General features: G+C 47.0%; 1 protein-coding gene across 1 annotated transcript in view; it reads right to left on the bottom strand.

Annotated features, from left to right (window-relative positions):
• Positions 1 to 12740: 12740 nt before the first annotated feature.
• The window catches only part of LOC147096921 (uncharacterized), a 26410-nt gene continuing 15153 nt past the window's right edge, over positions 12741 to 23997 (bottom strand). The window contains exon 3 of the mRNA XM_085972570.1: positions 12741 to 18980. Coding sequence (XP_085828696.1) covers positions 17431 to 18888 — 1458 coding nt within the window. The 5' untranslated portion in view covers positions 18889 to 18980 and the 3' untranslated portion in view covers positions 12741 to 17430. The remainder of the gene's footprint in view (positions 18981 to 23997) is intronic.

The raw sequence follows: 23997 nt of genomic DNA, 5'->3' as shown, positions 1-23997 counted from the left end.
ATAGCCCGAGTGGCCATTACCGGCATTACAGTACACATGGGGCTCTTAAAGGCACATACACTACACACATTATATTCCATCTACCATGTTCCCGCCCACTCACTGAGCCTGTCGAAATCCCCTTGAAGCCTCTTCACATCCTCTTCACAACTGACACTGCCACCTAGCTTTGTATCATCAGCAAATTTGGAAATGTTACATTTAGTCCCCTCATCCAAATCATTGATATAGATTGTGAATAGCTGGGGTCCAAGTACCGATCCTTGTGGTACTCCACTAGTCACAGCCTGCCATCCTGAAAAAGATCCGTTTATCCCTACTCTTTGTTTTCTGTCTGTTAACCAGTTCTCAATCCATGCTAGTATATTACCCCCAATTCCATGTGCCCTAATTTTGTTCACCAACCTCTTGTGTGGGACCTTATCGAAGGCCTTCAGAAAATCCAGATATACCACACCTACTAGTTCCCCTTTGTCTATTCCACTAGTTACATCCTCAAATAACTCCAATAGGTTTGTCAAACAGGATTTCCCTTTCATAAATCCAGGTTGACTCTGCCCAATCTTACTATTAGTTTCTAAGTGCCCAGTTATTGCATCCTTTATAATAGATTCCAGCATTTTCCCAACTACTGATGTGAGGCTAACAGGTCTGTAGTTCCCCCTCTCCCTCCTTTCTTAAACAGCGGGGTTACATTTGCTATCCTCCAATCTGCAGGAAATGTTCCAGAAGCTATAGAATTTTGGAAGATGACAACCAATGCGTCCACTATCCCAATGGCCACCTCTTTCAAAACCCTAGGATGAAGGTCATCCAGTCCTTGGGATTTATCGACTTTTAGTCCCATTAATTTTGCTAGTACTGTTTTATTACAAATAATAATCTTTAAGTTCCTCATTCTCGCCACACCCTTGGTTTTCTCGTATTTCTGGGAGGTTTTTTGTGTCTTCCTCCATGAAGACAGAAACAAAGTATTTATTTAATTTCTCTGCCATTTCCTCATTCCCCATTATAAATTCTCCCGTCTCTGACTGTAAAGGACCTACATTTACCTTCGCCAGTCTTTTCCTTTTCACATACCTATAGAAGCTTTTAAATCCGTTTTTATATTTTCGCTAGTTTGTGCTCATATTCCATTTTCCCTTTTATCAATTTCTTGGTCCCCCTTTGCTGATTTCTAAACAGATCCCAATCCTCAGGCTGACCGCTTTTTCTGGCAACTTTATAAGCTTCCTCCTTTGACTTAATACTCAGTTTAATTTCTTTTAGCCATGGTTGGATCACTTTTCCTTTTGGGTTTTTATGCCCCAGTGTTTGTTGCAAATTATGCATTATTTCCTTGAATGTTAGCCATTGTATGTCCACCTTCATACCTTTTAGTGTAGTCTCCCAATCTACCATGGCCAACTTGTCCCGCATACCCTTGTAGTTTCCTCTGTTTAGATTGAAGACCGTAGTTTCGGATTGGACTACATCACTCTCAAACTTAATGTAAAATTACATAGAAACTTAGAAACACAGAAGATAGGAGCAGGAGTAGGCCATTCGGCCCCTCGAGCCTGCTCCGCCATTCAATGCGATCATGGCTGATCGTCCAAGTTCACTACCCGGTCCCTGCTTTCTTCCCATACCCCTTGATCCCTTTAGCCTTAAGAAATATATCCAACTCCTTCTTGAATATATTTAATGTATTGGCCTCAACTGCCTTGTGTGGTAGAGAATTCCACAGGTTCACCACTCTCTGGGTGAAGAAATTCCTCCTCATCTCAGTCCTAAATGGCTTACCCCTTATCCTTAGACTGTGACCCCTGGTTCTGGACTCCCCGACCATCGGGAACATCCTCTCTGCATCTAGTCTGTTCAGTCCTGCCAGAATTTTATAAGTTTCAATGAGATCCCCTCTCATTCTTCTAAACTCCAGCGAGTACAAGCCCAATCATCCCAATCTCTCCTCATACGTCATTCCTGCCATCCCAGGTATCAGCCTGGTGAATCTTCGCTGAACTCCTTCCATGGCAAGAATATCCTTCCTCAGATAAGGCAACCAAAACTGCACACAATACTCAAGGTGCGGTCTCACCAAGGCCCTGTACAACTGCAGCAAGACACCCTTGTTCCGGTACTCAAACCGTCTCGCTATGAAGGCCAACATACCATTTGCCTTCTTAACCGCCTGCTGCACCTGCATGCTTACCTTCAGCGACTGGTGCACAAGGACACCCAGGTCTCGTTGCACTTCCCCTTCTCCCAATCTATTGCCATTCAGACAATAATCTGCCTTCCTGTTTTTGCCACCAAAGTGGATAACCTCACATTTATCCACGTTATATTGCATCTGCCATGCTTCTGCCCAATCACCCAACCTGTCCAAATCATCCTGTAGTTTCTCGGCATCCTCTTCACAGCACACACGCCCACCCAGCTTTGTGTCGTCTGCAAATTTGGAGATATTACATCAAGTTCCCTTGTCTAGATCATTAATATATATTGTGAATAGCTGGGGTCCAAGGACCGATCCCTGCGGTACCCCGCTAGTCACTGCCTGCCACTCGGAAAAAGACCCGTTTATTCCAACTCTTTGCTTTCTATCTGCCAACCAGTTCTCTATCCAAGTCAATACCTTGCCCCCAATCCCATGTGCCTTAACTTTACACACTAATCTCTTATGTGGGACCTTATTGAAAGCCTTCTGAAAGTCCAAATACACCACATCCACTGCTTCTCCCTTATCTATTTTCCCAGTTACATCCTCAAAAAATTCCAGTAGATTAGTCAAGCATGATTTACCTTTTGTAAATCCATGTTGACTTTGTCCGATCCTGTTACTGTTTTCCAAGTGCTTTGCTATTACATCAGTTATAATGGACTCTAGCATTTTCCCCACTGCCGATGTCAGGCTTACCGGTCTGTAATTCCCCGTTTTCTCTCTACCACCGTTTTTGAATAGTGGGGTAACATTAGCTACCCTCCAATCCATGGGTACTGTTCCAGATTCCATCGAATGTTGGAAGATGATTAGCAAGGCAGCTACTATTTCTAGGGCCACTTCCTTAAGTACCCTAGGATGTAGATTATCAGGCCCTGGGGATTTATCGGCCTTCAATCCCATCAATTTCCCTAACACCATTTCCCTACAAATACTGATTTCTTTCAGTTCCTCCCTTTCATCAGCCCCTATGTTTCCCGACATCTCTGGGAGGTTATTTGTGTCCTCCTTTGTGAAGACAGAACCAAAATATGTGTTTAATTGTTCTGCCATTTCTTTGTTCCCCATTATAAATTCCCCTGATTCTGACTGCAAGGGACCTACGCTTGACTTCACCAATCTTTTTCTCTTCACATATCTTTAAAAGCTTTTACAGTCAGTTTTTATGTTCGCTGCAAGCTTACTCTCATATTCTATTTTCCCTTTCTTAATTAATCCCTTTGTCCTCCTTTGTTGAATCCTAAACTGCTCCCAATCCTCAGGTTTACTGCTTTTTCTGGCCAATTTATATGTCCTCTCCTTGGATCTTATGCTATCCCTAATTTCCCTTGTTAGCCACGGTTGAGTCACCTTTTTTGTTTTATTTTTATGCCAAACTGGGATGAACAAATTCTGTAGTTCATCCATGCGGTCTTTGAATGTTTGCCATTGCCTATCCACCATCAACCCTTTGAGTGACATTCCCCAATCAATCCTACCCAACTCGCTCCTCAGACCATCGTAGTTTCCTTTATTTAAATTAAGGACCCTAGTCTCTGAGTCAACAACTTCATTCTCCATCTTAATGAAGAATTCGATCATATTATGATCACTCCGACCCAAGGGGCCTCGTACAACAAGATTGCTAATTAATCCTTTCTCGTTACATAATACCCAGTCTAACCATCCCGTAAACACTCCAGGAATTCCTCCTCCACAGTAGAGGACATGAGAGGGGGGGAGGTAGTCCCTTTAAATGTGGAGGGGGTGGGTGTCCCTTTAAATGTGGAGGGGGTGGGTATCCCTTTAAATGTGGAGGGGGTGGGTGTCCCTTTAAATGGAGTATAAAAACAGGGAAATCTTGCTGCAGTTATACAGGGTATTGGTGAGGCCACGCCTGGAATACTGCATGCAGTTTTGGTTTCCATATTTAAGAAAAGATATACTTGCTCTCGAGGCGCTTCAGAGAAGTTTCACTCGGTTGATTCCAGAGATGAGGGGGTTGACATATGAGGAAAGGTTGAGTAGGTTGGGCCTCTACTCATTGGAGTTCAGAAGAATGAGAGGCGATTTTATCGAAACATATAAGATTGTGAGGGGGCTTGATCGGGTGGATGCGGTGAGGATGTTTCCACTGATGGGTGAGACTAGAACTAGGGGGCATAATCTAAGAATAAGGGGCTGCCCTTTCAAAACTGAGATGAGGAGAAACTTCTTCACTCAGAGGGTGGTAAATCTATGGAATTTGCTACCCCAGAGAGCTGTGGAAGCTGCAACATTAAATAGATTTAAATCGGAGATAGACAGTTTACATAAGAACATAAGAAATAGGAGCAGGAGTCGGCCAATCGGCCCCTCGAGCCTGCTCCGCCATTCAATAAGATCATGGCTGATCTGATCCTAACCTCAAATCTACTTCCAATCTCCATCCCACCCGAACCTATGTGATCTCCTGGGAGAGGCGAAAAACCAGATAAAAAACCCAATGGCCAATTTGGGCGAAAAAAATCTGGGAAATTCCTCTCCGACCCATCTAGGTGATCGAAACTCGTCCAGGAGATCACTCTGTCCCTGTATTTCCTGCAGTACTTACCTTCTGTAAAAGGTGATCTCCACCCCAGCCAGGAACAGGCCCAATTTACTCTTGAAGGACTCCTAGTTGGCAGCCTGTTCCCGAGGTCTCCACTAATCCCTGTGAATAGAACCATCTCCTGAAATCTAACACAGAATTAGAACACAAGAAGTAGGAGCAGGACCAGGCTACTCCGCCACCCACAGGGCCATGACTGTTCCGAACCTAGACTCATGTCCGATTTCCTGCCCACTCCCCGTAACCCCTAATTCCCTTTACTTCTAGGAAACTGTCTATTTCTGTTTTAAATTTATTTAATGATGTAGCTTCCACAGCTTTCTGGGACAGCAAATTCCACAGATCTACTACCCTCTGAGTGAAGAAGTTTCTCCTCATCTCAGTTTTGAAAGAGCAGCCCCTTATTCTAAGATTATGCCCCCTACTTCTAGTTTCACCCATCATTGGGAACATCCTCACCGCATCCACCCGATCAAGCCCCTTCACAATCTTATATATTTCAATAAGATCGCCTCTCATTCTTCTGAATTCCAATGAGTAGAGTCCCAATCTACTCAACCTCTCCTCATATGTCCACCCCCTCATCCCCGGGATTAACCGAGTCAACCTTCTTTGTACTGCCTCGAGAGCAAGTATGTCTTTTCTTAAGTATGGACACCAAAACTATATGCAGTATTCCAGGTGCGGTCTCACCAATACCTTGTATAACTGCAGCAATACCTCCCTGTTTTTATATTCTATCCCCCTAGCAATAAAAGCCAACATTCCATTGGCCTTCTTGATCACCTGCTGCACCTGCATACTAACTTTTTGAGTTTCGCGCACCAGGACTCCCAGATCCCTTTGTACTACAGTACTTTCCAGTTTCTTGCCATTAAGATAATAACTTGCTCTATGATTTTTCCTGCCAAAGTGCATAACCTCACACTTTCCAGTATTGTATTCCATCTGCCAAATCTCTGCCCACTTACTTAGCCTGTCTATGTCCCTTTGCAGGTTTTTTATGTCCTCCTCACTCACTACTTTCCCTCCCATCTTTGTATCATCTGCAAACTTTGATATGTTACACTCGGTCCCCTCCTCCAAATCGTTAATATAGATTGTAAAGAGTTGGGGACCCAGCACTGACCCCTGCGGAACACCACTAGTTGCTGATTGCCAGTCTGAGAATGAACCATTTATCCCAACTCTCTGCTTTCTGTTAGATAACCAATCCTCCACCCATGCCAGAATATTACCCCCAATCCCGTGATTTTTTATCTTGAGCAATAATCTTTTGTGTGGCACCTTGTCAAATGCCTTTTGGAAGTCTAAATACACTATGTCCACTGGTTCCCCTTTATCCACCCTGTATGTTGCATCCTCAAAGAACTCAAGCAAGTTTGTCAAACATGACTTCCCCTTCATAAAACCATGCTGATTTTGTCCTATTAAATTATGTTTATCCAAATGTCCCGTTACTGTCTCCTTAATAATGGACTCCAAAATTTTACCAACCACAGATGTTAGGCTAACTGGTCTATAGTTTCCAGCCTTCTGCCTACTACCCTTTATAAATAAGGGTGTTACATTAGCAGTTTTCCAATCTGCCGGGACCTTTGCTGAGTCCAGGGAGATTTGGAAAATTATTACCAATGCATCCACAATCCCTACCGCCACTTCCCTCAAGACCCTAGGATGTAAGCCATCAGGTCCAGGTGATTTATCCGCCTTGAGTCCCATTATTTTACCGAGTACCAATTCCTTAGTGATTTTAATCGTATTTAGCTCCTCCCCCTCTAGAGCCCCCTGTTTACACAGTATCCCCCATAGTGCAGATAGAGGCCATTTCGGCCCATCGAGCCTGCACCGACACATATCCCACCCTATCCCTGTAACCCCACGTATTTAATCCCCTAACATTAAGGGTCAACTTAACATAGCCAAATCAACCTAACCTGCACATCTTTGGACTGTGGGAGGAAACCGGAGCACCCGGAGGAAACCCACGCAGACACAGGGAGAATGTGCAAACTCCACACAGACAGTCGCCCGAGGCCAGATTTGAACCCGGGTCCCTGGCGCTGTGAGGCAACAGTGCTAACCACTATGCCACCGTGCCCAGTGTTGGGATATTCTTAGTGTCCTCTACTGTAAAGACTGAAACAAAATAATTGTTCAGTGTTTTTGCCATCTCCATGTTTCCCACCATTAATTTCCCGGTCTCATCCTCTAAGGGACCAACATTTACTTGAGCCACCCTTTTTCTTTTTATATAACTATAGAAACTAGCTGATAAGGGAATTAGGGGTTACGGGGAGTGGGCAGGGAAGTGGACGTGAGTCTAGATTCGGATCAGCCATGATCCTATTGAATGGCGGAGCAGGCCCGAGGGGCTGTATGGCGGAGCAGGCCCGAGGGGCTGTATGGCGGAGCAGGCCCGAGGGGCTGTATGGCGGAGCAGGCCCGAGGGGCCGTATGGCCTACTCCTGCTCCAATTCTTATGTTCTTATAAATGTGGAGGGGGGAGGGTGTCCCTTTAAATGTGTAGGGGGGTGGGTGTCCCTTTAAATGTGGAGGGGGTGGGTGTCCCTTTAAATGTGTAGGGGGTGGGTGTCCCTTTAAATGTGGAGGGGGTGGGTGTCCCTTTAAATGTGGCGAGGCGGGGCCGCGCATGCTCATTCGGCCCCCTCAGCACAACACCAGGCTGCCAGTGCGCCTGCGCGGGGCCTCTGGGGAACAGACGGAAGGCCGGGCCCGGGGAAGAGGCGGAATCAGCGACCGGGGTAAAGTAAAGTGTTGGGGAATCAATTTAAATCAAGGGGGCGGGGCCTCCTCTCCAGCTCAGGTGCGCTGGGGCCGATTGTGACGCGCTGTCCCGAGGTGAGAGCAGCTCAGTCAGCACAGAGCAGGGGCTGGAATCTGGGAGAGGGGCCGCAGGCAGCACAGAGCTGGGGCTGGAACTGGGAGAGGGGCCGCAGGCAGCACAGAGCTGGGGCTGGAATCTGGGAGAGGGGCCGCAGGCAGCACAGAGCTGGGGCTGGAACTGGGAGAGGGGCCGCAGGCAGCACAGAGCTGGGGCTGGAATCTGGGAGAGGGGCCACAGGCAGCACAGAGCTGGGGCTGGAATCTGGGAGAGGGGCCGCAGGCAGCACAGAGCTGGGGCTGGAATCTGGGAGAGGGGCCGCAGGCAGCACAGAGCTGGGGCTGGAATCTGGGAGAGGGGCCGCAGGCAGCACAGAGCTGGGGCTGGAATCTGGGAGAGGGGCCGCAGGCAGCACAGAGCTGGGGCTGGAATCTGGGAGAGGGGCCAAAGGGGCACAAGGTTCACAATACAAGCTTGTTTCAAATGCACAATTGTTTCCTACACACAGCCTGGGTCACTCTGCAAAAAAAAAACTGTTTAAACACTTCATCATAACTGCCCTGCTTTAGGAGAGGCGTAGAGTGCAAAAAGCAAGGAAGTTATGATGAAACTGTGTAAAAGACTGGAGTCAGCTGTGGCTCAGTGGATAGCAGAGTCAGAAGGTTGTGGGTTCAAATCCCGCTCCAGGGACTTGAGCATATAAAGCGAGGCAGAGAAGGTTAAGGGGAGATTTACTAGAATGGTACCAGGGATGAGGGACTTCAGTTACATGGAGAGACTGGAGAAGCTGGGATTGTTCCCTTTGGAGCAGAGAAGGTTATGGGGAGATTGACCAGGATGGTACCAGGGATGAGGGACTTCAGTTATGTGGAGAGACTGGAGAAGCTGGGATTATTCTCCTTAGAGCAGAGAAGGTTATGGGGAGATTGACCAGAATGGTACCAGGGATGAGGGACTTCAGTTAGGTGGAAAGACTGGAGAAGCTGGGGTTGTTCTCCTCAGAGCAGAGAAGGTCGAGAGGAGATTTGATGGAGGTGTTCAAAATCGTGAGGGGGTCTGGACAGAGTAGATAGAGGGAAACTGTTCCCATTGGTGGAAGGCTCGAGAACCAGAGGACACAGGTTTAAGGTGATTGGCAGAAGGTCCAAAGGCTCCTCACAGCTTACTGTCTCACCTAGCTTTGTATCATCAACAAACTTGGATACATTACACTCGGTCTCTTCATCTTGGTCATTAATATAGATTGTAAATAGCTGAGGGCCCAACACTGATCCTGGGGCACCCCACTAGATTCAGCCTGCCAACCTGAAAAAGATCTGTTTATCCCTACTCTCTGTTTTCTGTCCGTTAAGCAATCCTCTATCCATGCTACTATATTACCCCCAACCCCATGAGCCCTAATCTTGTGTAATAACCTTTTATGTGGCACCTTATCGAATGCCTTTTGGAAATCCAAATATACTTTATCCACTGCTTCCCCTCTATCTACCCTGCTAGTTACATCCTCAAAAAACTCAAATAAATTTGTCAAACACGATTTCCCTTTCATAAAACCATGTTGACTCTGCCTAATCATGTTATGATTTTCTAAGTGACTTGATACCACTTCCTTAACAATGGATTCCAGCATTTTCCCGATGACTGATGTAGCTTTCAAAAGCTCTTATAATAATGTGTCCGTGACTACACAAACCACTCTGGGTCCAGGTATATTGTGTATCAGTAAAACAGTCCGTGACTACACAAACCACCCTGGGTCCAGGTATATTGTGTATCAGTAAAACAGTCCGTGACTACACAAACCACTCTGGGTCCAGGTATATTGTGTATCAGTAAAACAGTCCGTGACTACACAAACCACTCTGGGTCCAGGTATATTGTGTATCAGTAAAACAGTCCGTGACTACACAAACCACCCTGGGTACAGGTATACTGTGTATCAGTAAAACAGTCCATGACTACACAAACCACCCTGGGTCCAGGTATACTGTGTATCAGTAAAACAGTCCGTGACTACACAAACCACCCTGGGTACAGGTATACTGTGTATCAGTAAAACAGTCCGTGACTACACAAACCACCCTGGGTACAGGTATACTGTGTATCAGTAAAACAGTCCGTGACTACACAAACCACTCTGGGTACAGGTATATTGTGTATCAGTAAAACAGTCCGTGACTACACAAACCACCCTGGGTACAGGTATACTGTGTATCAGTAAAACAGTCCGTGACTACACAAACCACTCTGGGTACAGGTATACTGTGTATCAGTAAAACAGTCCGTGACTACACAAACCACCCTGGGTCCAGGTATATTGTGTATCAGTAAAACAGTCCGTGACTACACAAACCACTCTGGGTACAGGTATACTGTGTATCAGTAAAACAGTCCGTGACTACACAAACCACTCTGGGTCCAGGTATATTGTGTATCAGTAAAACAGTCCGTGACTACACAAACCACTCTGGGTCCAGGTATACTGTGTATCAGTAAAACAGTCCGTGACTACACAAACCACTCTGGGTACAGGTATATTGTGTATCTGTAAAACAGTCCGTGACTACACAAACCGCTCTGGGTCCAGGTATATTGTGTATCAGTAAAACAGTCTGTGACTACACAAACCACTCTGGGTCCAGGTATACTGTGTATCAGTAAAACAGTCCGTGACTACACAAACCACCCTGGGTCCAGGTATACTGTGTATCAGTAAAACAGTCCGTGACTACACAAACCACCCTGGGTCCAGGTATATTGTGTATCAGTAAAACAGTCCGTGACTACACAAACCACCCTGGGTACAGGTATATTGTGTATCAGTAAAACAGTCCGTGACTACACAAACCACCCTGGGTACAGGTATATTGTGTATCAGTAAAACAGTCCGTGACTACACAAACCACTCTGGGTACAGGTATACTGTGTATCAGTTTAACAGTCCGTGACTGCACAAACCACTCTGGGTACAGGTATATTGTGTATCAGTAAAACAGTCCGTGACTACACAAACCACTCTGGGTACAGGTATATTGTGTATCAGTAAAACAGTCTGTGACTACACAAACCACTCTGGGTCCAGGTATATTGTGTATCAGTAAAACAGTCCGTGACTACACAAACCACTCTGGGTCCAGGTATACTGTGTATCAGTAAAACAGTCCGTGACTACACAAACCACTCTGGGTCCAGGTATACTGTGTATCAGTAAAACAGTCCGTGACTACACAAACCACCCTGGGTACAGGTATACTGTGTATCAGTAAAACAGTCCATGACTACACAAACCACTCTGGGTCCAGGTATACTGTGTATCAGTAAAACAGTCCGTGACTACACAAACCACTCTGGGTACAGGTATATTGTGTATCAGTAAAACAGTCCATGACTACACAAACCACCCTGGGTCCAGGTATACTGTGTATCAGTAAAACAGTCCGTGACTACACAAACCACCCTGGGTACAGGTATACTGTGTATCAGTAAAACAGTCCATGACTACACAAACCACCCTGGGTCCAGGTATACTGTGTATCAGTAAAACAGTCCATGACTACACAAACCACCCTGGGTACAGGTATATTGTGTATCAGTAAAACAGTCCGTGACTACACAAACCACTCTGGGTACAGGTATACTGTGTATCAGTAAAACAGTCCATGACTACACAAACCACCCTGGGTACAGGTATATTGTGTATCAGTAAAACAGTCTGTGACTACACAAACCACTCTGGGTCCAGGTATATTGTGTATCAGTAAAACAGTCCGTGACTACACAAACCACTCTGGGTCCAGGTATACTGTGTATCAGTAAAACAGTCCGTGACTACACAAACCACTCTGGGTCCAGGTATACTGTGTATCAGTAAAACAGTCCGTGACTACACAAACCACCCTGGGTACAGGTATACTGTGTATCAGTAAAACAGTCCATGACTACACAAACCACTCTGGGTCCAGGTATACTGTGTATCAGTAAAACAGTCCGTGACTACACAAACCACCCTGGGTACAGGTATACTGTGTATCAGTAAAACAGTCCATGACTACACAAACCACCCTGGGTCCAGGTATACTGTGTATCAGTAAAACAGTCCGTGACTACACAAACCACCCTGGGTCCAGGTATACTGTGTATCAGTAAAACAGTCCGTGACTACACAAACCACTCTGGGTCCAGGTATACTGTGTATCAGTAAAACAGTCCGTGACTACACAAACCACCCTGGGTACAGGTATACTGTGTATCAGTAAAACAGTCCATGACTACACAAACCACCCTGGGTACAGGTATATTGTGTATCAGTAAAACAGTCCGTGACTACACAAACCACTCTGGGTACAGGTATACTGTGTATCAGTAAAACAGTCCGTGACTACACAAACCACCCTGGGTACAGGTATACTGTGTATCAGTAAAACAGTCCGTGACTACACAAACCACTCTGGGTACAGGTATACTGTGTATCAGTAAAACAGTCCGTGACTACACAAACCACTCTGGGTCCAGGTATATTGTGTATCAGTAAAACAGTCCGTGACTACACAAACCACTCTGGGTCCAGGTATATTGTGTATCAGTAAAACAGTCCGTGACTACACAAACCACTCTGGGTACAGGTATACTGTGTATCAGTAAAACAGTCTGTGACTACACAAACCACTCTGGGTACAGGTATATTGTGTATCAGTAAAACAGTCCGTGACTACACAAACCACCCTGGGTACAGGTATATTGTGTATCAGTAAAACAGTCCGTGACTACACAAACCACTCTGGGTCCAGGTATACTGTGTATCAGTAAAACAGTCCGTGACTACACAAACCACTCTGGGTACAGGTATATTGTGTATCAGTAAAACAGTCCGTGACTACACAAACCACTCTGGGTACAGGTATACTGTGTATCAGTAAAACAGTCCATGACTACACAAACCACTCTGGGTACAGGTATACTGTGTATCAGTAAAACAGTCCGTGACTACACAAACCACTCTGGGTACAGGTATACTGTGTATCAGTAAAACAGTCCATGACTACACAAACCACCCTGGGTACAGGTATACTGTGTATCAGTAAAACAGTCCGTGACTACACAAACCACTCTGGGTACAGGTATATTGTGTATCAGTAAAACAGATTTATTAAACATTAAACATCCAGTACAAAGAAGTAGTACTTAACAAGAAGATAGTCACAGTCTGTTCGTTCAAACTCCGGCGTTCCTTCCGAGTGAGCGCAGCGCAAGTCTCCTGATGTATCTTGCTGTGTTCCGTTGACCCATGCGTGCTTCCTTGGGATCTTGCTGTGTTCTGTTGACCGAAGCTCCTATCAATCTCTGGTTACACGTGCGTGCTTTTGATGTTCAAATCCTGTACCTTTATGCCCCTTTTCCCTCTCGTTTTCCCTACGTGGCAGTAATTAACCCTCTAACACCTGGTAAAAAGTCTTGTGCCCCTCTTTACCCATCTTATGACCTTGTTTGATCCCTCTGACTTTTTCTCTCTGCATAACAAAGTACCCTTAGCTCAGATCTTCACTTTTCACAGAACACTTCCTAGAATGTTGACGACACAGTCGGTCCATCCTATAGCTGGACCAATGAAGGACGTCTCCAACTCTTATCTATCTCTCTAGTTTTTATCTCTAAGCCTAATGTTGCTGAATTCCTCGTCTCCATAAACTTTGCACAACATTCCATTACTTCAGTAATTTTAAACAGAGGTTTTTAGTCAGGTTGGCATAATCCCATCCTGCTTTGCTCTCAGCCATTCTCCATTTTATACAGGCTTTTAGGGTCTTAACATACAATTTCACATATTATAGTTATATTAGAGTGGTTATCGAATCTTAATAATGTTTACTAAATCCTACAGGTGCACCTTATCCTACACTGATGTCACGCTAACTGGTCTGTAGTTCCCTGTTTTTCCTCTCCCTCCTTTCTTGAATAGCGGTGTTACATTTGCGACCTTCCAATCCGCTGGGACCATTCTAGAATCTAGGGAATTTTGGAAGATCAAAACCAATGCATCCAAAATCTCTTCAGCCACCTCTTTTACAACCCTAGGATGTAGGCGGTCAGGTCCAGGGGATTTGTCGGCTTTTAGTCCCATTAGATTTCCTAGTACCTAATGGGACTAATTGGCAATCTTGTAGTGCGAGGCCCCTTGGGTCAGAGCGATCATAATATGATAGAATTCTTCATTAAGATGGAGAGTGAAATAGTTCACTCAGAGACTAGGGTCCTCAATTTAAATAAAGGAGACTACGATGGTATGAGGTGCGAGTTGGGTAGGATTGATTGGGGAATGTCACTCAAAGGGTTGACGGTGGATGGGCAATGGCAAACATTCAAAGATCGCATGGATGAACGACAGAATTTGTTCATCCCAGTTTGGCATAAAAATAAAACAAAAAAGGTGACTCAACCGTGGCTAACAAGGGAAATTAGAGATAGCATAAGATCCAAGGAGAGGACATATAAATTGGCCAGAAAAAGCAGTAAACCTGAGGATTGGGAGCAGTTTAGGATCCAACAAAGGAGGACAAAGGGATTAATTAAGAGGGGGAAAATAGAGTATGAGAGTAAGCTTGCAGGGAACATAAAAACTGACTGTAAAAGCTTTTATAGATATGTGAAGAGAAAAAGATTGGTGAAGTCAAACGTAGGTCCCTTGCAGTTAGAATCAGGGGAATTTATAATGGGAAACAAAGAAATGGCAGACCAATTATATACATACTTTGGTGCTCTCTTCACAAAGGAGGACACAAACAACCTCCCAAAGATGTCGGGGAACATAGGGTCCAATGAAAGGGAGGAACTGATAGAAATCAGTATTTGTAGGGAAATGGTGTTAGGGAAATTGATGGGATTGAGGGCCGATAAATCCCCAGGGCCTGATAGTCTACATCCTAAGGTACTTAAGGAAGTGGCCCTAGAAATAGTAGATGCATTGCTGGTCATCATCCAAAATTCGATAGACTCTGGAACAGTACCCATGGATTGGCGGGTAGCTAATGTTACCCCACTGTTCAAAAAGGGTGGTAAAGAGAAAACGGGGAATTACAGACCGGTAAGCCTGACATCGGCAGTGGGGAAAATGCTAGAGTCTATTATAAAGGATGTAATAGCAGAGCACTTGGAAAAAAGTGACCGGATCGGACAAAGTCAACATGGATTTACAAAAGGTAAATCGTGCTTGACTAATCTACTGGAATTTTTTGAGGATGTAACTGGTTAAATAGATAAGGGAGAACCAGTGGATGTGGTGTAATTGGATTTTCAAAAGGCTTTCGTTAAGGTCCCGCATAAGAGATTAGCGTGTAAAATTAAGGCACATGGGATTGGGGGCAAGGTATTGACTTGGATAGAGAACTGGTTGGCAGACAGAAAGCAAAAAGTTGGAATAAACGGCTCTTTTTCTGAGTGGCAGGCAGTGACTAGTGGGGTACCGCAGAGATCGGTCCTTGGACCCCAGCTATTCACAATATATATTAATGATCTGGACGAGGGAACTAGATGTAATATCTCCAAGTTTGCAGACAACACAAAGCTGGGTGGGCGTGTGTGCTGTGAGGAGGATGCTGAGAAACTCCAGTATGATTTGGACAGGATGGGTGATTGGGCAGAAGCATGGCAGATGCAATATAACGTGGATAAATGCGAGCTTATCCACTTTGGTGTCAAAAACAGGAAATAAGATTATTATCTGAATGGCAATAGATTGGGAGAAGGGGAAGTGCAACGAGAACTGGGTGTCCTTGTGCACCAGTCGCTGAAGGGAAGCGTGCAGGTGCAGCAGGCGGTTAAGAAGGCAAATGGTATGTTGGCCTTTGTAGCGAGAGGGTTTGAGTACAGGAACAAGGATGTCTTGCTGCAGTTGTACAGGGCCTTGGTGAGACCACATCTTGAGTATTGTGTGCAGTTTTGGTCGCCTTATCTGAGGAAGGATGTCCTTGTCATGGAAGCAGTGCAGCAAAGATTCACCAGGCTGATACCTGGGATGGCAGGAATGACGTATGAGGAGAGATTGGGTCGATCGGGCTTGTACTCGCTGGAGTTTAGAAGAATGAGAGGGGATCTCATCGAAATTTATAAAATTCTAACAGGACTGGACAGACTAGATGCTGGAAGGATGTTCCCGATGGTCGGGGAGTCCAGAACCAGGGGTCACAGTCTAAGGATAAGGGGTAAGCCATTTAGGACAGAGATGAGGAATTTCTTCACCCAGAGAGTGGTGAACCTGTGGAATTCTCTACCACAGAAGGCAGTTGAGGCCAATTCATTAAATATATTCAAGAAGGTGTTGGATATATTTCTTAAGGCTAAAGGCATCAAGGGATATGGGGAGAAGGCAGGGACAGGGTACTGAGTTTGGATGATCAGCCATGATCTTATTGAATGGCGGAGCAGGCTCGAGGGGCCGAATGGCCTACTCCTGCTACTATCTTCTATGTTTACCTTTTCTCTACTTATATTAATTACGTTAAGTCCCTCACCCTCATTACACCCTTGGTTCCCCACCATTTTTGGTATGCTTTTTGTGTCTTCTACTGTGAAGACATTTTTTTAAACGTTTCTGCTATTTCCTTATTCCTCATAATTTCTCCTGTCTCAGTCTCTGAGGGACCAACGTTTACTTTTGCTACTCTTTTCCTTTTTACATACTTGTAGAAACTCTTACAATCTGCTTTTATATTTCTTACTCGTTTTCTCTCATTCTACTTTTTCCCTTACCAATTTTTTGGTCAACCTTTACTGGTTTCTGAAACTCCCAATCCTCAGGCTTACTATTATTCTTTGCAACATTATAAGCTTCTTCTTTCAATCTAATGCTATCCTTAACTTCTTTAGTTAGCCACGGTTGGATCACTTTTCCTGTGGAGTTTTTGTTTCTCAATGGAATGTATTTTTGTTGAGAATTATGAAATATTTCTTTAAATGCTAGCCACTGCTTATCTACGCTATACCTTTTAATCTATTTTTCCAATCTACCATAGCCAACTCGCCCCTCATACCTGTGCAATAGGCTTTATTTAAGTTTAAGTCTCTAGTTTTGGACTGAGGCAAGTCGCTTTCAAAATTAACGTAAAATTCTATCATATTATGATCACTCTGCCCCAGAGGATCCTTTACTATGAGATTGCTAATTAACCCTGTCTCATTACACAACACAAGATCTAAAATAGCCTGTTCCATGACATATTGTTTTAGGAAACTGTCCCATGAACTCATCCTCCAGACTACCTTTGCCAATTTGATTTGTCCATTCTATATGAAGATTAAAGTCCCCCAAGATTATTGCATTATTTTTGTTGCAAGCTCCTGCTATTTCTTGATTAATATTCTGTCCAATGGTTTAGCTACGGTTAGGGGGCCTATATACTACTACCAGTGTTTTCTACCCCTTGTTATTCCTTAGCTCCTTATTCTACTTCCTGATCTTCCGAGTCGAGATCCTTTCTCCCTTCCGTTTTTCAAAATGACGGCCACGGGATCTTTTACACCCACCTGAGAGGGTATCCGAAAGATGTCACCGCTGACAGAGCAGCTCTCCCTCAGTACTGCCCTGGAGTGTCAGCCTAGATTACGTGCTCAAGTCTCCAGAGTGGGACTCAAACCCACGACCTTCTGACTCTAGAGGTGAGAGTGTCACCCACTGAGCTGAGGCTGACCCCTCTTAAACTCCAGCCTAGTTACTGGGATTATTATCAGCATCTTCAAACCGCCCCCCGCCCCTGTAATTGCCATTATTAACACAGAACAGTCCTTCATGTGATTAACAGCAGAATGGGACCAGTGCACTCAGCTGTGAACTCGCTGGTGTCTCAGCAGGTGAGATAAACTGGTGAATCCCTTTTCACACACTGAGCAGGGGAACGGCCTCTGCCCAGTGTGAGTGCACTGGTGTCTCAGCAGGTCAGATGAACTGGTGAATCCCTTTTCACACACTGAGCAGGGGAACGGCCACTTCCCGGTGTGGGTGAACTGGTGTTTCCAAAGACCGGATGAGTGCTTAAACCTCTTCTCGCAGTGAGAGCAGCTGAACGGCCTCTCCCCGGTGTGGATGCGTCGATGCTTCTTCAGGTCATTGGAGCATTTGAAACTCTTGTCGCAGTCGGAACATTTAAACGGCCTCTCGTCAGTGTGAACCAGCTGGTGTTCCCGCAGAAAGGAGGGACGAGTGAATCCTTTCCCGCACTCGGAGCAGGAGAACGGCCTCTCGTCAGTGTGAACTCGCTGGTGTATCAGCAGGGTGGAGGAGAGAGTGAATCCTTTCCCGCACTCGGAGCAGGAGAACGGCCTCTCATCAGTGTGAACTCGCTGGTGCAGCCGCAGAAAGGTGAGACGAGTGAATCCTTTCCCGCACTCGGAGCAGGAGAACGGCCTCTCGTCAGTGTGAACCAGCTGGTGTATCAGCAGAGAGTCGGAACGTGTGAATCCTTTCCCGCACTCGGAGCAGGAGAACGGCCTCTCGTCAGTGTGCCCACGTTCGTGTACCAGCAGAGTGTTGGACTGGACAAATCCCTTCCCGCACACGGAGCAGGTGAACGGCCTCTCTCCGGTGTGATATCGCTGGTGTATCACCAGCTTCGATGAACTAGCAAACCTCTTTCCGCATTGAGAGCAGGTGAACGGCCTCTCCCCGGTGTGATGTCGCTGGTGTATCAGCAGCTTCGATGACTTAGCAAACCTCTTTCCGCAGTGAGAGCAGCTGAACGGCCTCTCCCCGGTGTGAATGCATTGATGCCTCGACACATCCTCGGCGCTTTTAAAGCTCTTCTCACAGTCAGGGCACTTACAGGGTCTCTCGTCAGTATGAACTCGCTGGTGCACCCGCAGAGAGTAAGAATGGCTGAATCCCTTCCCGCACACGGAGCAGGTGAACGGCCTCTCCCCGGTGTGAACACGCCGGTGCCTCAGCAGGGCGGATTGTTGAGTGAATCCTTTCCCACACACAGAGCAGGTGAACGGTCTCTCCCCGGTGTGAACTCGCTGGTGTGCCCGCAGGGAGCCTGAATGAGTGAATCCCTTCCCACACACGGAGCAGGTGAACGGCCATTTCACGGAGTGACTGCGTTGATGAGTCTCCAGCTCGGAGAGGCAACTGAATCCTATCCCGCATTCCCGACATTTGCACGGACTCTCCTCGCTTTGGTTACACTTGTGCCTCCCCAGGCTGCACCTTCGGTTGAATCCACGTCCACATACAAGACACGTGTGCAGTTTGCCCGCAGTCTGATTGCTGCTTTCCGCTTCCATATGTCGATGATATTCAGATCCTGATGAATCGAGTGACTCTGTCAGATCTTCATGTGAAGTTTACGTTAAGCTGCCCGTCTGCAATTCCTCCCCTTGCAAGAGACAGTAAAAGAGGTTTATATAAGTAATTAATGTAAATACAGGAGAGAAAATAAAGAAAGACTGGCCTTTATACAGCGCCTTTCACGACCAACGGTTTTACAGCCAGTGAATTACTTTATGAAGTGCAGTCGCTGTTGTAATGTGGGAAACACTGCAGCCAATTTGCATAATAAATAATGGCCAGGACACCGGGGATAACTCTCCTGCCCTTCTTCGAAATAGTGGGATCTTTTATGTCCACCTGAACGTCTCATCCGAAAGACGGCCCTCCGACAGTGCGGTGCTCCCTCAGTACTGCCCCTCCGACAGTGCGGCGCTCCCTCAGTACTGCCCCTCCGACAGTGTGGCGCTCCCTCAGTACTGCCCCTCCGTCAGTGCGGCGCTCCCTCAGTATTGCCCCTCCGACAGTGCGGCGCTCCCTCAGTACTGCCCCTCCGACAGTGCGGCGCTCCCTCAGTACTGCCCCTCTGACAGTGCGGCGCTCCCTCAGTACTGCGCCTCCGACAGTGCGGCGCTCCCTCAGTACTGCCCCTCCGACAGTGCGGCGCTCCCTCAGTACTGCCCCTCCGACAGTGCGGCGCTCCCTCAGTAATGCCCCTCCGACAGTGCAGCGCTCCCTCAGTACTGCCCCTCCGACAGTGCGGCGCTCCCTCAGTACTGCGCCTCCGACAGCACAGCGCTCCCTCAGTACTGCCCCTTCGACAGTGCGGAGCTCCCTCAGTACTGGCCCTCCGACAGTGCAGCACTCCTTCGGCACTGCCCCAGAGCGTCAGCCTAGGTTTATGTGCTCGAGTCCCTGGAGTGGGGACTTTGAACCCACAACTTTCTGACTCAGAGACGAGGGTGCTCCCAATGGAGCCACTGGCTGGCTCTCAAGGTCTTTCACATCCTTGCTAAAGTGCGGTGGCCGGGGGAATTGTCACTGTCCCTTTAATCAGAAGAAAACACGAGGGGGGAGGAGACCCTTCAAATATGGAGGGGGTGGGTATCCCTTTAAATGTGAACAGGCGGGGCCGCGCATGTTCATTCGGCCCCCCCACGAATGCGAGGTTATCCACTTTGGTGGCAAAACAGGAAGGCAGATTATTATCTGAACAGCAATAGATTGGGAGAAGGGGAAGTGCAACGAGACCTGGGAGTCCTTGTGCACCAGTCACTGAAGGTAAGCATGCAGGTGCAGCAGGCGGTTAAGAAGGCAAAAGGTATGTTGGCCTTCGTAGCGAGAGGGTTTGAGTACAGGAACAAGGATGTCTTGCTGCAGTTGTACAGGGCCTTGGTGAGACCACATCTTGAGTATTGTGTGCAGTTTTGGTCGCCTTATCTGAAGAAGGATGTTCTTGCCATGGAGGGAGTGCGGCGACGATTCACCAGACTGATACCTGGGATGGCAGGAATTACGTATGAGGAGAGATTGGGTCGATTGGGATTATACTCACTGGAGTTTAGAAGAATGAGAGGGGATCTCATTGAAACTTATAAAATTCTAACATGACTTGACAGACTAGATGCAGGATGTTCCCGATGGTTGTGGATTCCAGAACCAGGGGTCGCATAGAAACTTCGAAGATAGGAGCAGGAGTAGGCCATTCAGCACCTCGAGCCTGCTCCGCCATTCAATGCGATCATGACTGATCATCCAAATTCAGTACCCTGTCCCTGCTTTCTCCCCATATCCCTTGATCCCTTTAGCCTTAAGAAATATATCCAACTCCTTCTTGAATATATTAAATGAATTGGCCTCTCCTGCCCTCTGTGGTAGCGAATTCCACAGGTTCACCACTCTCTGGGTGAAGAAATTCCTCCTCAATTCTGTCCTAAATGGCTTACCCCTTATCCTTAGACTTAGAGATGAGGAGGAATTTCTTCACCCAGAGAGTGGTGAACCTGTGGAATTCTCTACCACAGAAGGCAGTTGAGGCCAATTCATTAAATATATTCAAGAAGGAGTTAGATATATTTCTTCAGGTTAAAGGGATATGGAGAGAAGGCAGGGACAGGGTACTGAATTTGGATGATCAGCCACGATCTCATTGAATGGTGGAGCAGGCTCAAGGGGTCGAATGGCCTACTCCTGCTCCTATCTTCTATGTTTCTTCTATATTTAATCAGAAGAACACATGAGAGGGCGGTGGTTGTCCCTTTAAATGTGGAGGGGGTGGGTGTCCCTTTAAATGTGGAGGGGGTGGGTGTCCCTTTAAATGTGGAGAGGCGGGGCCGCACATGCTCATTCGGCATCACCACAACACCAGGCTGCCAGTGCGCCTGCGCGGGGCCTCCGGGGAGCAGACGGAAGGCCGGGCCCGGGGACGAGGCAGAATCAGCAGCCGGGGTAAAGTCAAGTGTTTGGGAATCGATTTAAATCGAGGTGAGGGGGTAGCGGAGAGCGAGATTATAAAGTAAAATACGAGAAAAACCAAACCCGAGAGTCGGGCGGGCGGAACATCCGCGGACACCGAACGGAGCGGATTGAGCCACGCGGGGGGGCGGAGTGAGCCGGAGCAATGTGATTCTGACTGACGGGAGCACTGACCAATAGGAAGAGGGCTGAGCTGGGAGAACTGAACTGGGCGGCCTGGTCCTCCAACCAATGGCGGCACGGCTAGGTGGCGGGACCTAGGTCTCCAGCTCAGGTGCGCTGGGGCCGATTGTGAGGCACTGTCTCCAGGTGAGAGCAGCACAAGGCAGCGGGCTGGAATCTGGGAGGGGCCGCAGGCAGCGGGCCTGGCAAAGGGGCACAAGCTTTACAATACAAGCTGCTTTCAAATGCAAAATTGTTTCCTACACACAGCCTTGGTCACTCTGCACTTGGTCACTGCTCAATAATTCATCATAACTGCCCTGCTTTAGGAGAGGCGTAGAGTGCAAAAAGCAAGGAAGTTATGATGAAACTGTGTAAAAGACTGGAGTCAGCTGTGGCTCAGTGGGTAGCAGAGTCAGAAGGTTGTGGGTTCAAATCCCGCTCCAGGGACGTGGGTTCAAATCCCGCTGCAGGGACTTGAGCACATAAAGCGAGGCTGACACTCCAGTGCAGTGCTGAGGGAGCGCTGCACTGTCAGAGGGGCAGTACTGAGGGAGCGCCTCACTGTTGGAGGGGCAGTGCTGAGGGAGAACTGCACTGTCGGAGGGGCAGTACTGAGGGAGCTCCGCACTGTTGGAGGGGCAGTACTGAGGGAGTGCTGCACTGTCGGAGGGGCAGTACTGAGGGAGTGCTGCACTGTTGGAGGGGGCAGTGCTGAGCAAGTGCTGCACTGTCGGAGGGGCAGTGCTGAGGGAGTGCTGCACTGTTGGAGGGGCCGTACTGAAGGAATGCTGCACTGTTGGAGGGGCAGTACTGAGGGAGCGCTGCACTGTCGGAGGGGCGGTGCTGAGGGAGCGCTGCTCCGTCGGAGGGGCAGTACTGAGGGAGAGCCGCATTGTCGGAGGGGCAGTAATGAAGGAGCGCTGCAGTGTCGGAGGTGCCGTCCTATGGATGAGACGTTAAACCGAGGCCCCCGTCTGCCCCCTCAGGTGGATGTAAAAGATCCCGTGGTGCTATTTCGAAGAAGTTATCCCCGGTGTTTTGAGCCCAATATTTATCCCTCAATCAACATGACAAAAAAACAGATTAACTGGTCATTATCATATTGCTGTTTGTGGGAGCTTGCTGTGCACAAATTGGCTGCTGCGTTTCCCACATTACAACAGTGAATACACTTCAAAAGTACTTCATTGGCTGTAAAGCGCTTTGGGACGTCCGGTGGTCGTGAAAGGCAGTTAAGAATGCAAATGGTATGCTGGCCTTCATTACAAAAGGATTTGCGTACAGGAGTAAAGAAGTCTTACTCCAATTATATCTTCTTCTTTCTTCTTAGGCAGTCCCCCGGAACCGAGGATGACTTGCTTCCACCTTAAAAATGAGTTCTCAGGTGTAAGGGTAAACCAGGAGAGCTTCTTCTCCCCGAGACGGACCCTCTGATATAAAGGGTCGACTGGATCCATGTTTATCTGTAATTTAAACAGAGGTCTGGTCATCTTCCGAGCTCTTTCCCCTAGAGGAGAGGGTAGAATGGGGGTCTTTAGTGTTAAATGGTTTCACCTGGGTCCATTGCTTCCATCGCATACCCATCGGTTCTTGTAGACAAACACACGTATCACTTGTCATTAATACAGTACATGGCCCCATTCCCTTTCTTCCGATAACTTGCGTCATTACTTGTTGACCTATTCTGGACAACTCGTCTGGTTTAAGTCCAGCATTCTGCCTTTCTAGATTTTTAATCTGTTGTTGGTTCCTTACTTCTTTATTTAGTGCTTGTACCTCCTGATTTAGTTGTACTAAGTATCGCCTTAATCTATCTTGCACTGGTCCTGGTTCTCCCACCCCTCTAGCCAAATCCTCTGGTAGTCTCCTAGCTCGTCCTGTCATTAATTCATAGGGGGTCAGTCCGGTCGTTCGTCCTGGGGTGGCTCGCAGCCTCATTAGTATGCTGGGTAATAATTCCGACCATCCCTTCCCTGTTTCTTGGATGACTTTTGTCAGCGTGTTTTTCAGTGTCCTATTCATTCTTTCTACCATCCCTGAGCTCTGGGGGTGATATTTTGTGTCACATGTAGCAGCTTACAGATTTCTTTCATTATTTTGCTGGTGAAATGAGTGCCGTTGTCTGAGTCAATTTGCAGAGGCACTCCCCAACGGGGTATAACCTCGGTAGCCAATATTAGTGCAACTGTTTTTGCAGAGCAATCTCGGGTGGCAAAGGCTTACCAGGCAATATTTCTTCCCCCGGTCCTGCGCTAAGGGGCCGGTAAAGTCAATTTGTAAGTTTTCCCAGGGTCCTTGGGGCCTGGGTTGGTTTGCTACTCTAACTCGACATCTCTGTCCTACATTATTCTTGCGCATATTATACAGCGGTGGCAATATTTCGCTACTTCCCGACCCATCTTTGGCCACCACCAGTACTGTGTCAGTAGGTGCAACATGTTACTTCTGCCAGTATGTGTTACACCATGGTTTAGCGCCATCAGTTG

The sequence above is a fragment of the Somniosus microcephalus genome, chromosome 33 (assembly GCF_052327205.1).
Source record: "Somniosus microcephalus isolate GS21.2 chromosome 33, FLI_Smic_1.0, whole genome shotgun sequence".
Classification (NCBI taxonomy): Eukaryota; Metazoa; Chordata; class Chondrichthyes; order Squaliformes; family Somniosidae; genus Somniosus; species Somniosus microcephalus.
This window is presented reverse-complemented; position numbering and strand designations above follow the sequence as displayed.